General features: G+C 38.2%; 1 protein-coding gene across 5 annotated transcripts in view; it reads left to right on the forward strand.

The window, feature by feature from the left end:
* The window catches only part of LOC114031828 (receptor-type tyrosine-protein phosphatase mu), a 958,139-nt gene that overhangs the window by 781,116 nt on the left and 157,022 nt on the right, over positions 1-20,001 (forward strand). For all 5 annotated transcript variants that reach the window (XM_027846963.1, XM_027846964.1, XM_027846965.1 and 2 more), the window contains one exon: positions 10,989-11,076. In XM_027846963.1, the coding sequence (XP_027702764.1) occupies positions 10,989-11,076 (88 nt within the window). The remainder of the gene's footprint in view (positions 1-10,988; positions 11,077-20,001) is intronic.

Below are 20,001 nucleotides of genomic sequence, written 5' to 3' on the forward strand. Positions count from 1 at the left end.
CCTTTTACCTTTGGCTATCATTAAGAAATGCTGCAAGGTCTACTTGAGGTTATTTTTTTAGGTCTTTGGCACATAAAGATAGAGAGGCAACTTGGAGGAGTGGATAGAGAGCTGGCCTTAAAGCCAGGGAGACCTAAGTTCAAGCTCCCCCTCTTGGGAGGGTGTGGGGGGGGGCTGCGTGTGTGACCCTAGTCAAGTCACTTAGCCACTCAGTGCCTCAGGCAACTCTCTAAGACTGTTAACTGCAAAGAAAGTACTTACCTGAAATCCCTAGTTCAATTAAAGCACAGTTCCAGTCTCTCAAGTCCCAACTAAAATCCCGTCTTCTACAGGACGCCTTTCCCAGCATCTTAATTCTCTTATTTCCTATTTTTCCTGTTTGTTGGTACATATTTATTTGCCTATTCTCTCACCCATTAGATTGTGAGCTCCTTGGGGGCAGAAATTGTCTTTTTTGTCTTTTTATATCCCCATAACTTAGTGCAGTGCTTGGCACATAGTAGGAGCTTAATAAATGTTTATTAACTAAGTATGCTAGCACATAATACACATGAATCTCCTGGCTTTCTTCAGATTTCAGTCAAGGCTTGGCCTTCTGCAACAAGCTTTTCCTAATCCTCCCTAATCTCAGTGCCCCTCCTCTGAGATTTCCCCTTTGAGATCTGAGATATATATTACATATGTGTGTATGCATGTATGTATGTATATGTATATATGTATATTTCTCCTTTGCACATAATTGCACATTGCATTATGTACCCCATTAGACTGAGAGCACCTTGAAACCAGAGACTGGTTTTTGCCTTTCTTTGTATCTCCAGGACTTAGCACAGTGCCTGAAACATAGTAGGCACTTAATAAATGTTTACCAGTATGATGTATAACCTATATGACCTTGTAATGGTTAAGAATGAATGAAGGAATACAACACAAAGAATTGTAAAATCATAGAAACCCTTTAACAATTACTATTCTCTTCATAGAGGAGCAGTGAAATCTGTTGTTGAAAGCTCTACACAATGTCTTGCTTCTTCCAAAGGCTATTGGCAAGCAATTTTGATTTATTCTCCAGATGTTTATGTAGTGCTCTCTTCTAAGCATGCCCTCCCTCTGACATCTAAAGTCCAACTCTAGGAGTTGTTAGCTATAATTACCCTTTCAGACCACTACCCTTTGTCAGATGCCAAAGGAAAAGAAATTAGTTTATAGTTGTGACTGATAATAAATCATAGAATGAAATATGGTCATATCTGCATTGGAAGGGAAATAAAAAAAAATTGCTCATTCCATGAGGTATAAGTGGTAAACCCATAGTAGTTCTGAGAGCCAAGGAAGGCAATTGAATCAATTGCCTTCAAGTGCCTTTGAAGAGGGTCCTTTCCTCTTCTGGATGCCATCTGTGAGGGACTTCCCATTGATTCTTGCCATTTCTAGTGTCCTGCATGTGCATGGAATTTATTCTACTTGAGCAGCTATTTTCTTTTTCTCACTTTCACAACACAACAGCACTTTTAAGTGTATTTCTCTTTGCTCAGTTGGAGCCACTAGATTACTGATCCTGGTTCCTTTTAGCTTATGACTTGGGGCAAGATTTCTTTTAGAGAGTCCCCTTGCAGACACCGATTTATTCTCTTAACTGCATTTACCTCTTTGTTAATGAAGCAGAGATGTCATTTTCCCCCGTTAACATCATTCAGAGCAATAATTAAAATAAGTATCCTAGAGTTCAAGCCCGAGATCAGTGTTGGTGCCCATCCAGGAAACTCACATCCTCTTTTAAAGTAATATCACAATTCCAGGCTTGTAGAGTCTCACACAGCAGTTTTGCTCTGAGCTTTGATTCTTGCTTGCAAGAGTAAGAAACTGGAGTTCATTTTAATTGACTTCCCCTCTCTATCTCTAATGACTGGTTTCCATTAAAACCAAGCCCCTAGCTGTGCATGCTGGTGGAAGGGTTCATTTTCTGATCTTAACTACCCTCATTGCTTCTTCTGACTGTCACAAAATGACTTTCAGCTAACCCTATGACTTTCTTGTGTCTAATCAGTGAAAAAGGACATGAACTAGAAGGATAGGGTAGCCCCCACTCAGTTTGACTGCTCTGCTCTACTCCCACTCCCATCTGGTTTAGACACAATCAAACTCAATTATCAAGCAAATAGATTGGCATGGAACCTTCTGGCATCTATAAGTTGCCCAAACCCATGAACCTGGCTTTTACTGAGACCTTTTCAGACCTGGTTCTTTTAAACCTCTTAAACTTTTTACCTTGACTATGAGGAAGTTGGAGATATTCTAATACAGGTTTCCTCACATTCTCTAGTGCCTAAAACATAATGATATGATAATGCTTGTGTTCCTAATCAGTCTTAGGTTGTTGATTTTTTTCTGTAGGATTTAGGGTACTTAGCTACATTGCTTAAATAGTTATCTTCTCTCACGTAACTCTTTTTTATGGTTTTATCTGAATAGTATTCTGGTTTAATTTTTCTCCCTGCCTCAAGTCTCTCCCTTCTCCCATCCATCTTGCACTTAGCTGACAAAATGGTTTTCCTAAAGCACAGGTTTAATCACGCCACTTACCTACTCAATAAACTCCACTCATTCCCTGCTGCCTCTAGGATCAAATGCCTTTCCTTGGCCTTTAAGGCCCTTCACAACTTGGCTTCAGTCTACTGATCCAGCTGCCTTATGTACCTTTCTCCCTTTCACACACTATGGTCCAGCTCAACTGGCCTTCTAACTGTTCCTCATTCAGGACATTCCATGCCCTGTCTTCATGTCTTTGCCTAGGCTATCCTCCATCCCTAGAAGGCCTTCCCTTTCCATCTCTGTCTCTTAGAATCTCTGATTCCCTTCAAAGCTCAGCTCAGGCACTTCTACATAAGACCTTTTCAGCTGCTAATGCCTTCCCCTCAAAAAAAAAGAAAACTAAGTTATAGTTATTTTGTCGATATTTTATATATACTTACATATTTACTTGTCTCTTCCCCCTTCCAATGGAATGCAGTCTCCTTGAGAGCAGCGTTTGTTTAATTTTGTCCTTAAACTCCAGGACATACAATCAGACCTGACTCATAACAGGCACTTAATACATGATTGTTGACTGACTGATTTGCTTCCAAGCCAGAACAATTACATAGTTTTTTAGAACCCTAAAAAGGTTCCTCTGAAAAGTGGCCATCTTTAGGTGCAGTTATCTATGGTGTATTAAATCCTGTTTAAAAAAAATTAGAACATGCAAAGCTCAGTGAAAAAGCTTACAGTGGTTGAGTTTGGAAGTGGTGAGACTCAGAGCTGTCAGAAGTAGTACTTTTAGAGCCATTGGGTTCTTCCTGTGAAAATGTGCCCTGAGCTATAACAACTCATATCTGTACATTGACATCTTCTATGGGCAGCTCTGGCTTTTTGGCCAGGTTCTTGGGTCAGAGAATCATAGAATGGTAAAACTAGGAGGGACCTTCAAAGTGTCTAGCCCACTGCTCTTATTTCACAGATTAAAAAAAAAACTGAAGCCCAAAAAGGTTAAATTATATAACTTATTAGCAGCACAGCTTAAATTAGAACATAAGTCTCCTGGTTCACAAACCTAGGTGAATGTCAGCATCCCTGGGCGTACTCTCCTTCAGTCACCTTCCCATTAATATATCACCCCGTGTCCTATGTCCAGTACTGTAGTGTGCTTTCAGGGGTTCCAGGGCTAGAGCAGCAAACACCATCTAAGTAACTAATGGTATAAAACTTTTTGAACAATCAGAGGAGAAAATGCAGAGAATACAAAGGAAGTTCAGAGACTTTGGAGGGACCAGTAAGTTCATCTTCTGTCTTTCAGGGTGATTGTTTTGGTTATTTTACATGAGTGATTTTATTCATGTGGAAAAAGGGAGGAAAAATCCCATTCCAAAAGCTTCTAAAATCTCGACCTGGGCTGCCTGAGAAGCATGCTGTACATTATATGCAGCCTTGACCTGGATAACCTTCTCTTTGACAGCTTTTCTAGTGAGCAGGCTTTTTTTTTCTTTTTTTTTAATATCTGGGAGCTGTGGCATTTTTAAAAGACTCTGCATCATTTCAGAGTAACATTCTCTCGAGGTGGGCTACTGTGATGTATAATTACATCCTGTGGAAAATGATGGTGGTGTGAGGGGTGATGGTGGGGAGAGGTTATTGAATCACAAAAACATGTTTCTTATTCAGGAAAAAAAATGATTATATGTGGGATGTTCAATTTCCTTGTGTTCCAAGTCCATGGAGAATGCAGCTCCTTAAAGTGCAGGAGTCGTTGATATTCAGTGAAGCTTGTCTTGTTTCATTTTTATTGTTTCATAGACTTATTACTCTTTGTGAGTGGTTCCCAGGTTCACTGCCTCTTCCCAGAATGTAGGAACCAAGGTAACTAGAGAAAAGACTTTAATTACATATTAAGTAGAATAAAAGCACAAGTATATTTATGAAAATTTCAACATGGTACAGAGAGACCCATTAACTGAAATCCCTAAAATTCATAAAATGTTTTTTCATAATAGAGAGTCTGTGCTTGGGGTGTTAAATTGTATCCACAGATTGAAAATATACCCTAAGCACTAAACATAGTCTAAATATGCATATTGAATCTAGTTACTTCTGTAAAACATTTCAAGAATGCTGGGATCATGGGACCATCATTTTTATCCTGGTCTTATCTTTCATTACCACCTACTAGTATAGTAGGTAATAAGTTCCTCAATTATTATTTTATCTTTTAATAACTGTATTTCTTATAACTTCTCACTAGGGCTTTCCCACCCCACCCCCAAGTCATGCCTCTGTTCTGGTTGAACCACTGGTCCTCTCCTTTTTCTGACATCACATATCATGGAAAACTTTTGAGAAGGGAAAAATTAAGAAAGTTAAACCAAAGTCAGGCATTTAAATTAAGGATATATAGCTATACATACACACACACACACACACACACACACACACACACAAACACATATTCCACCATTAAAGTCCTTCTCTGACACTTCTTTTTGTCATGGAGGTAAGACTACATTCTCAAAGGCTATATCACAGGAGCTATATTTGGAAACTCATGGGAGGATTGTGCATGGCATGGATATGGCTGCATACCTTGGTTTGTAGATGGCCTGGAAATGGGAGGCTAGAGTCCCATAGGTGCTGGTAAGTCTGCCTCACTTGAAGTAGATCAAATATAAAAAAAAATCTTAATTTTTAAAAAAAGATGCATTATGAAGTTATTATTTTTTTACAAAAGGATTCATGATATAATTCTTTTAAATACCAAGCTTCCCTGAGAAATTTGCAGTGATTCAGATTACAGAATTCAAAGTACAGTGTTGACATTTTTGTGTTGGTTTTTTTTTTTTAGAAAAACATCTATTTCATAAAGGTATATACATATGTATACATGTATGTAAAATTTAAACTAAATATTAAAAGAGAACATTTGCTTCTTAACTAAAGAAAAATTGCTCTAGAGAAATCTTATGATAAATAATTTGACTTTCCTTTGTTTATTAAAAAGAAAAGAACATTGAGAAGGAAGAGGCAATAAAAATGAGAGTGACTGAATGTGGCCTTCTAGGTCCTTGAGTGTGGCTCTTTGAGTCCAGATTTTACAGAAAAATCCTTTTATTAAGGGGAATTGTTCTGTGAAGTTTGGTTTCAGTCAAAGGGTAGCACTTGACCTAGAGGGCCATATGTGGCCTCAAGGCCACAGGCTCCTCACCCCTCACTAAGCTGTAGTTGCCCTAGGAATAAACTTTTTTTTTCCCTGTTAATAACTATACCTGTTACTGAATAACCATCTGTGTTATTATCAGCATACAAGGATATGTATGCTCCTCCCTTCTCATGTGGAAAGAGCAAAAAAAAAAGGATGTGTCTGATATCTTTATGTGTAAGGTAGTATTCATTGCAGAACATCTCAGAAATTCTAAGAAGCTGCTGTCCATGGTGTTTGAGTCCTGAACTGCTGCAGTAATTTATAGCACCTCTGGTCCGTGACAGATCTCTAGCCTGAGAGTTTCAGAATCTGAAAACTGGCCTTAGAATCATAGAGTTATGGGAACCCTGGATACAGGGAAACTAAAGGAGTTGGTCTAAGAGTTCAAAGATTACAGATGAAGGTCAAAATACTTAGATCCCAAAGCCCTCCTGTCTACTTTCTTGATTCCCCACATTTACAAGCTTCTGTACTTAAATCTATGATTTCAGCAATATAGGAACTCCCTCTTCTGATACAGTTGTGGCTTCTCACATTAATTGATGATGATGGTGATGATGATGAATATGATAACTCACATTGCTATGGAACTTTAATATTCATAAAAAAGTATTTTTCTCACCACAGGCCTGTGAAACATGTAGAAAAATTACCAGTGCCCCTGCTTTACACATAAGATTAAGTGATGTGTCTCTGGTCATTTAACTAGTATCAGAGCCATAATTTGAACCCAGATCTCTTACCCTAAGTGCAGTGGTATTTTCCGTTATACCACACTGTTGCTAAGTGTCTGTAGCCAAAAATTTAATCACCTGATGACTAACCTTTTGATGGTGAGCATCTCTGAGGAAGCTAAGTAGTATAGTGGATAGAATAATGGACTTGGAGTTGAAGAACTAAGTTCAAATCCTGCCACTTCTTACTTGTTTTACCCTGGGCAAGTCACTTATAACCACTCTGGGCCTCAGTTTCATCATCTATAGAATAGGGACAATAATAGCACCTATTTCAGAGGGTTGTTGGGAGGATCAAATGAAATAAATGTAATGTTTTACAAACCTTAAACCTTAAATGCTTGTTGTTGTTGTTGTTAACTAACTGATCCCCCGTAGTCCATCACTTGACTCATAACTCAAAAATTTTGTTTATAATGTAATACAAGCTAGCATTTTTAATAATATTTTAGGTATTGCAAGTCTATGTATGTGCATGATTTTTTTTCGCTGCTAATAGTAAATTAATACATATATTTAGGACAACATATGTGTTCTATAAATTTTCTGGTTGTTCAATCATGTCTGACTGTACATGATCCCATGGACCATAGTACACCAATATTGCCCATGGTATTTTCTTGGCAAAGATACTGGAGTAGTTTGCTATTTCCTTTTCCAGTGGATTAAGGCAAACAGAGGTTAAGTGACTTGCCCAGAGTCACACAGCTAGTAAGTGTCTGAGGCCAGATTTGAACTCAGGTCTTCCTGACTGAGTTACCTATCTCCCTCAAAAATTTTCTGGGAGCAAAACCTAATATACGAAATAATGAAATGGCCTTTTTACGCGCACACACACACACACACACACCAGCAGTTATATAAAGTTTATTCTAAGTCCCTCACATTTCTTTTTGATCCCTTCATGCCCATTCTGTTATATTCTATAATAAACCTCCATTTAGGGGCTATGAAATATAAATCATCTGTGAGAGGTCTAAATTTTATACCTACTACTCTAGGCTACTATTATTTTTCTTCTGTCTCTTTGGCTACTTTAGGCTACCTTTTCAGACTTATTATCATCATCATTATAATAATTGTTATTGTTACTAATTGTTATTTTATTATCAATATTAATAATAGGTAGTACTTAAGGTTTCAGCAGTTCTTTAATATGTGCTAATTCATTTGACTTAATTTTCACATTAACCCTTTGAATTAGGTACTAATATTATCCTCACTTTACAAATAAGGATTTTGAGAGAGGTTTAAGTCACTTTCTCAGGCTCATTATGTTCCCAGCACATAGTAGGAACTTTAAAATGCTTATTGATTGTTCTCTCCCTCTCCCCCCCCCAACTCATTCCTGGCTAAAGAGGAAGCTTGGATGCTGAGCCAGTGGAATCTCAGCTCAGATAATGAAATGAGTACACTGATGAGAGATGAGAGGGCTAGGCTTGAATCCCAGCTCCATCACTGAATAGCTGTGTTCCCTTGGCAAACCACTTGCCCTCTCTAGGCCTTAGTTTACTCATCTATAAAGTGAGGGTATAACACTTAGATGGCCCATTTCACAGGGTGATTGAGAGGAAAATACTTTGCAACATGTGAAGCACATTACCTAAATTAAAATGCTCAAACTAAAGTAAATGTTTTAAGTTTTCTTATACTCATGATCTAGTAGAAATCTACTCTTGACTAAAAAAGTATGGCCTTCACCTATATAAAGGAGGCCATAGTAGAGCATGCATCTGTCCAAAATGAGATGGGAATTTTGTGGTTTTGCCTTCAGGGATTTGACAGAGCTCTCCCTAACCGATGGAGCAATTCCACCTCATCTCCTGATAAATGTCTGTGTTTGTCTTTTCTAGTTAACTAACAGCAAAGCTATCAAATCAACAAGTCAGAGTCTCTCAGGTGCTTCTCTCCTGCCTGTCATACACTTTATCAGTCTTATTCCATAACAACTTGAAAAACTTTTAGGTCAGGTAGAGGGGAGGGAGAATTAAATCGGTAACAATTAAGTCATAGAATATTCAACGGGAATACAAAGCAGTTATGAAAGAAGTCAAATAATAGTAATTACTTGACTGGAAAATAGCTGTTATTCATAGGATAACTGTTCAGAAGAAGGCACCTGATTTTAGGTTCCTCTAGGTTATTTTAAAATTCATCTTTTATGGCAAACAAAGTAGGAATTAAGTACTTTAATGAAGCCCCTTGACTACATATATGTGATCACATGGGTTTAATTCAATAGGTGAGTGTTTTTTCTTACTGAATATATTGATGTCTTAGGGATTTTTAAGTTTGTATTTGCCCTTTATAATGCAAAATTTTATTTTAAATGACTAATGTATAGTAGGACTTTATGGATTACCTTATTTCAGTGTCATATATTCAGGGTCTCGGGCTGACCCAGTTTGTTTTTAAAAATTTCAGATCCCTCTACCAATAAGGTATACAGTCATTATGATCATGGAGATTAATGATACATAATTTACAGAAAGCAATTTAACAAGAAATTAAATTCATAGTTATGTTTGCAGTATTTCCTTGTCTACTTTGTGTGTTACAAAAATTAGTGTCTCCTGGCCTCTAAGGTGAAGGTGCTTATAAGATGCTTGAGACTGGCTAATAGGAACAGAATTAGCTAGATTGGGTTATTTTACAAAGCACTTGGTTTTCACTTTTGCTACCATTTTAACCTGATCACCAATGAGCATAGAAGCAGATGACAACAGCGATTACAAATACACTCGGCTTGCTGGGTGCAGGTGCAGAGGATAAAGTTGGCAATGAAGTCTAGCCTCTGGTGACTGTCAGCCTAACCATTTCCTCTCCACTCAGTCCTCTTCCCCCACTTCCAAAAAAAGAAAGAAAATGGAAATGTTATTCTTTTATGTATTTACAAAAAAATTAACTCAGTGAAATTCTGCAAACCCTTGTCATTCAGAGACTATTTTAAGTGTTATGAATGCTATAAGATACACATGTAAGACACTCCCATGGTACATACATAAAGATTTATTTAGAGATCAAAACGAGCACGGCAAAATGGATCGTTCCCCAAACTGGCAGATGCACACTACAATATTGCTCTTGGGAGAATTGCATTGTATCTTGGAATGTTGAGGAAAATGAAGCTATTCACTGGATGCTAGTTGAAATGGACAAGGTGGTTTGAGACCCCTAAGTGGATTAGAAAAGTTAGAGATGAAGCAGTGCTTTACTCTGGGGAAAATGAGATTGGATGTATTCACGACATTTCTGAGGCCATGTGTCCAACTTGCCATATTTTAATAGTTCCACCCCACCACCCCTGCAAAAAAAAAAAAAGTAATCATAGGATAGTACTTTCTTTCCATCTTCTCAGCATTCTTTCTTTTTCCCTTTCTCTCCTCTCCAGTATTGTGCCCAGGGATACAGTGATGTCAATGAATGAGAGGAGGGAGCAGACCAGATAGTTGAAGCAAGTTCCCAGGGTCATTTCTTACTGACAGTTTTTCTGATGGCTTTCTTTTCTCCATACCTAAAACACTGCAATGAAAAACTATAATTTTAGGATAGGAATGGTTACTGTGAGATAAACTAAAAATGAAATGAAAATCCCCAATTGCTCAGATACCAGGAGATTTTTAAAAGGAAGTTAATTTTTCCTATTTGCCAAGTGACCAAAGGGCATTTTCAGTAGAACCAAAAAGGAAGGTTTACATTTGATTAATAACATAAAGATTTTAGACCTTGGTTGTAATAATGCCTAAATCCTTGAATAAATGAATGTCTATACATCAACAAAGCTGAATTAAGAGAGAGCTCTAGTAGAATTGATTCGGAAAGTTTATCATAGAAGTCATAAAACTATAACCTGTCTGCCTCCAATAGTCTAATAAAAAAAATACTCTTCTTGTGTGGTTTACCGACTGAAGAATGAACTCTTGTTTGTTTTTTTCTCTTCTCTCTCCTAGAAGATTGAGAGAATTATTATATGAATAACATATTTAGTAAGTTGTCCATTTTTTCCAATTAAATAAGTTGGCCAGATATTTAGATAAGCTACTAATGAGCAAGACCAACTTTGTTCAGTAAAGTGCTTCCATTGTGCTATGCTACAATGGAAAAAGCATTAAGTCCAAGGACTTAAGTTCATATTCCACCTCTGATAGTTATTACCTAGGTGACCTTGGGCCTCAGTTTCCTCGTCTGTGGAATGAAAGTAGTGGGCTAGTTAGCCTTTGAAGTAAGTAGATATGTGATCTTGTGATCCTGCTGGAATCTCTCCAGCAAATTGGGGATTTTACCTCTAGAGGCTTCCCACCTGTATTTGTAGAATAGAAGGGAAGCAATGTTCAGAGAAAACTAAATTAAATATTTAAGGAGTAATGTTCCCTATCGATCCTCCAACTAATTCCTGTGGACGTCATATTTCCTTCTTGACCACTGCTTCGCCTTTTTTTTTTTTTTTTAGTCCACCGGTCTTAAGATTCCAATGTTTATTACAAGAGATTGTAATTCTGCGTATCACTTTCCTCCCTTTCTTATAGAGTTTCTTTGAAGGGCAGTCTGCACCATGGGACTCAGCTAAGAAAGATGAGAACAGAATGAAGAACAGATATGGGAATATCATCGCCTGTAAGTGTTGACAATGTGACTGTGTTTCTGTATAACTTTCTTTTTGCATCTGATAAGATTGACCACCAGCCTCATGCGGGGAAACTTTACAGGACAATTACTTCTCTCAATCTAACAGAGAAGCTGATATGTGCAAATACTAAAGAAGGAGAAAAAAGTCATTGAACTAGATCTCTAAGTCCATGCACTTTTATTTTTGTGGCTAGTTTACTTTTAGATTTAAAGCTTGGATAGTGTTGGTTACAATTAAATGCTAAGGAGGAAAGTGCTTTTTAGAGTAATAAACATAATAGCCCTGCAGTCTCCTACCTGCTATATAAAACAAATAAAAATCATGGCTTCTGCTTGCCTTTATGCAAGAAGCCTAGACTACTCTGCAAACATTAAATCATTAATCCCTTTGACATTTGTTTGAGAAAGTCCAGCAGTGTCCCCCTTTTAAAGACAGGAAATTGAAGCTCAAAACTAACATCATTTCCCTTTATATCTCACTACATAATATCAAATAAGCTAAGATTTTATCTGAGAAATCTCTATTTCCTGTACAGTGGAACTGAGGGCTACTCAAAATGTTTTTATGACTAGCCAAACATCCTTCATTCTTCATAGGGTTGCTGAGATGAATAGAGATGCTAATCGATGAGCCTCCTACCACATCTGTTTCTCTGCTCCTTCCCCCTTCGCCTCCCCCTACCTCTCTCCTGAGATCCAGACTCAAATTTCCAGCTTACTGCTGAATGTCTCTCCCAGGATGTCCCACTAATACCTCAAACTTGGCATGGCCGGAACTGAGCTCATCATCTTTACACCTGCCGTTCTTCCAGACTTTCAGGTTTCTGTTGATGCATCACTATTCACCATTCTCAGCTCCCATGCTTAAACCCTCGGGGTTGCAGGCTTCTCTCGCTGCCTTCCTCCCTTTTCCAATAAATCTCCATATTCCTTGGACTCTACCTCTGGAGTGGTTTCTCTTTTTTTTTTTTTTTTTCCTTCCATTACCACTTCCAATATTCTAGTTCAAGCCTTTGTTTCTCCATCGCCCCTAATCAGACTCCCAGCCTTCAATTCCTACTTCTCTCCTGTCCATCAGAATAGATTAATCTATACACCACTGAACAAATTAATCTTCCTTATTCACTGTTCTGATCCTAGCACTACCCTTTTCTGAAACCTTAAAGGTTCTTTATTGTCTGAAATATAGTACAAACTCCTTAGCCTGGCATTCCTGGCTATCTGAGATATGGTTCCCACCTACCTTTCTTTCTCATACCCTATGCTTTGTCTGATCAGAACTCTTCACTAGTCCTGGAATTCCCTTCCCCTACCCCCCACTCCATTATCCTCTGTTTGTTGAAACATTTCCCTTTCTTCATCGCCAGCTAAAATGTCCCTTCTTCCAGGAAGCATGTATACTTCTCTCCTGCACTTAATTGCCATCTGTTTTGTATTTGGTTGTGTCCAGACCCGATATTTCTTTGGTTTGAGCAACTCTGGGTAGGAAACAACCCTCAAGCCAATGCAAATTAGCAATCATTTCTATCTTCCAGCCTTAGAATTGTATGGGGGTATTTAGAATACCGTATTTGTAAACAGATTGTATTTTCCCTGCTAGAGCATATATTCCTTGGGAACAGGAACTGTATTATTCATCCCTGTGTTCTTATGAATCCCAAAGAACCTTGCACAGTTTAGACACTCAGTGAATGTCTATTGAATAAATGAATAAAAGAATTGCTTAAGTATTAGTCTTTCAAGGCCCTATGATAGTATCTATTCCTTATTTCTGTTAATGGCAATATTCCACAAATAATTCAAAAGTAATGACCTGTTAGTGATCTAGCAGAACTAATGTAGCTTCGGTCTAAAGGCCCCAAATCAGAACTCAAGGCTAAGTTTAGGTAGTGGGAAAATCTGACTTTTTATGGCTCTAGTGCACGACTCTCTGAAATCCCTCAAGTACTGACATCCTATGATCATGTTTTATTCCACACAAAATAAAAGAGCAAACTAAAATTACTAAGGAGATACATGTTATGCTTATTGAATATGGCAGTATGGATACATTTCATTCATTTGTGATAATTTTCTAAGTATGATAAGTGGCTTGTGTCCTTAATGAAAGGCTGGCCTTTCATTAAATATAAGAAACAGGTGTCAGCATGATGTGATTTAAGTGTTGCCCAAAGACCCTGCTGACCAAAAATATCAGATGTTCAGGGAGGACTAATACCTCTGGTGTGAGGGCTGCTGAGTGCTTTTCAGGTCTGCTTATCCACCTTTGGTGGCCATCTTTCATCCAACTCTCACCCATGTCTCCAAGAAGCTGTAGCATGTACAGTGGCCACATCCTGGTATTGTGGCAGCCGGGCTAAGTAAGCCATGTTGAGGGTAACCAACAGGCCTCAAACCCATAGGTGAGTTAGGGGGTTCTTTACCCCAAGCATTTGAGGATTTCCGCCAGCAGAATGGGTAGATGAGAACAGTTTCTTCAATGGCCATGAAAGTGGCTGAAGCAGGAGTTATAGAGAGTGCTTAGACCAGAGCTTGATCAGACATTAATGATGCCAGACTCATCCACTGCATCCCAGGCTATTGCCAGTCACCTCGATTTTTGTCCTGCTACTGGACTTGGAAGACTCTGGAAGAGAGAGTGAGGCTGATGACTTTGTGCAACTCCACCTGACTTAAATCCAATTCAGGCACAAATTAAGACATTATCCCCATGATGTCACTGGTCCTCTTGAAAATGAAGGATGAACAGCTCCTACACAAAGCCTACCTCAGTGACTGGGAAATAGCAGGGTCTCATAATGAATAGTTATGAATGTGCAGCTCTGTGACCCACCCTTTATGCTACATAATGCTGGATGGGGGCCAACTTTTCACCAGTTTGGGGGAAAAATTACTGCCATTCAACATTAGATCCCAGGCTTTGATATGAGTGTATGTACCAGTGAAATATCCTCACTTCCTGCTTCTCAAAATATAGTTTCCCAACCAGTTCCTATCTACCCCTTTCATTCAGTCAGCAAAAAAACCCTACATTTAACAAGACTTGTGTGCCCTCTTAAGAATGCTAAAACTTACTCCTCTCCAATGATGAATTCATTTTAACTGCACAACTTCCCAGTGAGTGAAACAAACAAAAGACTTCCCACAGCATTAGGTATCTTTTGGCCACCACTGAGAGAATAATAAATGTGTGCATATGTGTGCACATACAATACCATGAGGTAAATTAGCCAGGGTGCAGGGTGCTGCCAAGAACATGGCCTTGGGATCAATTATTTTTTCAAACAAGTCTTTATTTAATTCTTGCTATGTGTCCAGTGCTCTTTTTAGCTTTGTAAGAAGATACAAAGAACATATAATGTGTGGCCCTTGCTTACAATAAAGTTAAGAAGAAAAGACTAATAATCATGGGGGGACAAAAGGCTAAACGACCTCAGACACTTGATACTTACTAGCTGTGTGACCCTGGGCAAGTCACTTAACCCCAATCGCCTAAGCAAAAAAAGAAGGCTAAAACAAGACAATATCCTTTATTGCTTTATTGGTAGCTAAATGGTATAATAGATAGAGCTCTGGGCCTGTAGACAAGAAGACCTGAGTTCAGATCCAACCTACTAGCTGTGTGAATCTGGGAAAGTCATTTAACCTGTATCAACCTCAGTTTCCTCATCTATAAAGTGGGGATGATAACAGCATCTACCTCATGAATTGTTGAGAGAATCAAATGAAATAATATTTTTTTAAAAAAATGCTTGGCACGGTGCCTGGAAGAGCAAATACTGTATTCCCATTCCCTTTTCCTATTTTTTGAGTGCAGCATTGTGTCTTATTGATCCGAAATTCTATTGAAATTCTGAGGAAAAAGAGATCAGTGAGGACTAGCATGATAAAGGCTGAAGGAGGTAGAACTAGGGTTCAGTATTAAAGCCTTTTTTTACAGCCTTCACTGTTTCATTTTGGTACTTTGCTTTTGCACAGCATAAATCAGTCATTAAAAATGTAAAATCATTTTACCATTGTGTATGAAGATTTGAGGGTAGCTGCTATATGAGTACACCACAGTAGAGCAAGCATTTAAGTACCTACTGTGTGCAGAGTATTGTGCTATAAGAGACACAGACTAGGTGTTACAAAACGATGCTCCTGATTTTGTGGAGCTTTTTGTTGTTGAGTTGTTTCTCTATGGCCCCATTCTTTTTTTTTTTTGCAAAGATACTAGAGTAGTTTTCCATTCCCTTCTGCTTGTAGTACAATAAAAAGCAAAGATAGCAATATAAATACCTCTGATAAATAAGATTAAATTTTGGGTACATTAGGGAAGAACAAAACAAAATGCTAGGTAAGATTTTAGAAGGAAAGTCTCTAGTAGGATCACAGAAGGTTTTCATGAATGAATGAATGAATGAATGAATGAATGAAAAGGCATTTATTTATTGCTAAATATATGTTAGTGACTGCACTAAGTGCTATGGACACAAATACATAGAGGCAGTCTCTGACCTCAAAGGGATTATGTTCTAGAAGGAAGAAACAACCGTTACAAAAGAGTGGGGATCAGACAAGAGTGAAGTGATTGGGATGGCAGAGGAGACATTTCCGTAAGCAATGACAGTGCTGATAGGATCATTGGTCCCAGAGCAAGAGACAGAAGGGGTTGGAGGAGGAGAAACAAGGAGAGCAGGAGAGGCATGGCAGGAAGATAGCAATGAATAAAGTTCAAATGACATGGGATGGATAAATATAGTGACCTGTCAACCTCTGAGTCATGGAAATAGGTGTCATCTGAGTTGGGCATTAGGCTGTAAGCTCCTTCAGAGCAGAAAGCTTTTCCCCTTTCCTTTGCATTCCAGTCCTTAGCACAGTGGATGGTAATCACTAGGTGCTTAATAAATGCTAGTTGACTGACTGACTAAATAAAATATAAGTAGAAATCCAACAAGCAAAGGAGGAAGGGAACCCTTCCCAGCAATAGGTAATGATAGCATGAATAACAGTCCCTGAGCTGTGAAGGTCCAGAGCATCTTTGGAAATTAGAGACTAGTCCATTTCAGCTGAAGCAAAGAGGTTGTGGAAGGAAGTAATATAAAAGTTTGAAAAACAAAGGTGGCATTGAATTGCAGAGGGCCTTTAATACAAAAAAATCATGAACTTTTGGGAGCCCATAAAGATTTCTGAGCAAAGAAATGACATGACCAGACCTATGTTACAAGTAAGATTATTTTGGTATGAAGATAGAAGGGAGAGGAGAGATGGGAAGACCTATAAGGATGCTACTGCAATTATATAGGCAGGTTATCACCTGTATAACCTGGGTTTGTACTAGAATGGTAGCAGTGGGAATAGAGAGGGGGGGACAGATGTGACAGATATCACAAAGGTGAGAATGCTAAGACCTGGTAACTGTTGGACATGACAGATGAGGGAAAGGAGCCGAAAATAACCCCAGATGATGAAGGCAGGAATCTGGGTGAATGGTGGCACCAGAGACAGACACAGTGGAGTCAGAAGAAGGAGCAGGTTAAAGGAAAAATAATAAGCCCTATCTGAATTTGAGATGTCAGCAGAGCATTCAAGTAGGCATATCATGCAGGCAGTTAGAATGTTGGGTCTCGAGGTCAGAAGAGCCACAGATTTGGTTATATAGACTGAGAAGTAACCTACAGAAAGGTAAAAACAATCCATTAGAGCGAGTAGGATTTTCAAAGGAGAGAATTAAAAAACTCCCTCTAAAAACTTCTATGGCTTTTTGCATCAGCCCTAGGAGGCAGGATCCTATACTCACAATAAGCCATAATGCCAGACAATATAAAATATCCACATGTCTAGCTCTCTAATTATATTGCTTTTACTCAATATGATAAATATTAACCAGGAATTAAGAGACAAGAAACCTAGAATCAAGGCTCAACTCTATCACCAGCTTACCAAATAAACCACTTATTCTCTCTGGGCGTTGAGGGGGTCAAGTACTAAGGCAAGTATTCCTAATCTGGGGGTCTGGAAACTTTAAATATAGATAGATAGATAGATGGATAGATAGATAGATAGATATAGATGTTTCAATATAATTAATTTTCTTTATAATCCTATGCAATTTGTTCATTAGCTTCATTAGACTACCAGTAGGGTCTATAATACTCACAAAAAATTAAGGGTATTTCTAAGATGCCTTTGAACTCTAATTCAACACTTCTACTTATACCACAGACATTCTTAATCCACCTATGATTTTTTTCAAGGAGGGAGATTTCACTGGAAGGAAAAAAATAAACATTAATTAAATATTGTGTACCAAGCATGATACAAAGTGCTTTACAAATATCTAATTTAAACCTCTCAACAACCTTGGGAGGAAGGTGCTGTTATTATCCTCATTTTAGAATTGAGGAAACTGAGGCAGAGGTTAAGTGTACTACCCAGAAGAGCAGATTTGAACTCAGGTGTTTATGACTCCAGGCCCTGTGCTGTGTCCATTGTGCCTCTTAACACTGTAGAGTTAGATGGGCTGGAAGTTATTTTAATTTACAAGTGAGGAAATACATCAGCTTGAACATCAAAATTATAGCTGTATCTAGAACAAATACATGGTGTTCATGAGTACCCATAGAATCACAATGTGAGAAATGAAAGGAAATTCAACCTTACCTGAGTAAGAATTCCCTTTACCAGGGGCAGCTAGGTGGCACAGTAGATAGAGCACTGGTCTTGAAGTCAGGAGTACCTGAGTTCAAATCCGGCCTCAGACCAAACACTTGACACTTACTAGCTGTGTGACCCTGGGCAGTCACTTAACCCCAATTGCCTAATAATAAATAAATAAATAAATAAAATAAGTAGAATTCCCTTTACCACATCCCCTGACATCACCCAAGCCTTTGCTTGAAGACTTTCTGTATCTCTTAGCACCCCAGACTTTTGAGTTCTGGACTCATGGACGGGGAAAAGACAATACCTTGAGTTTGTAAGGTGATAGTGCCAGCTATAATTTTAAACTCTCTGTGACTAATGCCTTTTAAGCCATCTCACTAATGTCAACATAGTTTTTTTTTTTTTCCTAGTTAAATTGTTTTGGTCATCCAGTGGTGGGAAACCTATTACTTCCAAATGTCTCCAGCACAATCCACTTTTTTAATAGTATTTTATTTTTCCCAATTATATGTCAAGATAATTTTTAGTATTTATTTTTACAAGATTTTGAGTTCCAGATTTTTCTCCCTCCCTTCTTCCCCTCCACTCTTCCTAAAATGGTAAGCAATTTGATATAGGTTATATATGTGCAGTTATGTAAAACATATTTCCATATTAGTCACAGTTGGGAAAGAAGAAACAGATCAAAAGGAAAAAAAAACACCAAAGTAATAAAGTGAAAAAAATATTCTTCAATCTGCATTCATATTCCATCAGTTCTTTATCTGGATACAGATAGCATTTTCTTTTTTTTTTAACAGTAACTTTTATTTTTTTTTTGTTTTCAACATTTACTTCCGCAAGATTTTGAGTTCCAAATTTTCACCCCATCTTGCCCCTCCCCCCACCCCAAGATGGCATGCATTCTAAATACCCCTTCCCCTAGTCTGCCTTCCCTTCTGTCTCTCCCCCCCCCTTCTCTTATCCCCTTCCCCTTCAATTTTCCTGTAGGGCAGGATGGATTTCTGTACCCCATTTTCTGTATTTCTTATTTCCCAGTTGCATGTGAAAACATTTTTTTTAAACATGTGTTTTTAAAACTTTGGGTTCCAAATTTTCTCCCTTCCTCCCTCCCCACCCACCCTCATTGGTAAGGCAAGCAACTAAATATAGGTTATATATGTGCAGTTATACAAAACACTTCCATAGTAGACATGCTGTGAAAAACTAACTCCATTTCCCTTAATCCTATCCCACCCACCTATTTATTCTATTCTTTCTTTTGACCCTGTCCCTCCTCAGAAGTATTTGCTTCTGATTACTCCCTTTCCCAAACTGCCCTCCTCTCTGCCATTCCCCTACTCTCTTGTCTCCTTCCCCCCCCATTTTCCTGTAGGGTAAGACAGATTTCCATACCCAATTGAGTGTGTATGTTATTCCCTCCTTAAGTCAAATCCTATGAGAATAAGATTCACTCATTTACTCTCACCTTCCTCTGTTTCCCCTCTACTGTAAGAGCCTTTTCTTTTCTGGTTTTTTTTTTTTTTGTGGGATAATTTACCCCGTTCTACCTCTCCCTTTCTCCTTCTCCTAGTATATTCCTCTGTCACCCCTTAATTTTATTCTCCAGATATGACCCCCTCATCTTCAACTCACCCTGTGCCCTCTATCTATCTATGTATCTATCTATATTTATATATACATACATATAATTTTTCCCCTCCAACTACCCTAATACTGACAAAGGTCTCATGAGTTACAAATATCATCTTTCCATGCAGGAATGTAAACATTTCAACCTTAATAAGTCTCTTATGATTTTCTCTTTCCTGTTTACCTCTTCATGTTTCACTTGAGTCTTGTATTTGAAAATCAAATTTTCTATTCAACCCTGGTTTTTTCATCAAGAATGCTTGAAAGTCCTCTATTTCACTGAATGACAATTTTTCCCCTGAAGGATTATACTCAGTTTTGCCGGGTAGGTGATTCTCGGTTGTAATCCAGTCTCCTTTGCTCTCCGGAATATTGTATTCCATGCCCTGCGGTCCCTTAATGTAGAAGCAGCTAAATATTGTGTGATCCTGATTGTGTTTCCATGATACTTGAATTGTTTCTTTCTGGCTGCTTATAATATTTTCTCCTTGACCTGGGAAGTCTGGAATGTGGCTACAATATTCCTAGGAGTTTTCCTTTGGGGATCTCTTTCAGGAGGAGATTGGTGGATTCTTTCAATTTCTATTTTGCCCTCTGGTTCTAAAATATCAGGGTAGTTTCCTTGATAATTTC

Source organism: Vombatus ursinus, unplaced genomic scaffold (assembly GCF_900497805.2).
Source record: "Vombatus ursinus unplaced genomic scaffold, bare-nosed wombat genome assembly UNPS02015255.1, whole genome shotgun sequence".
Taxonomy (NCBI): Eukaryota; Metazoa; Chordata; class Mammalia; order Diprotodontia; family Vombatidae; genus Vombatus; species Vombatus ursinus.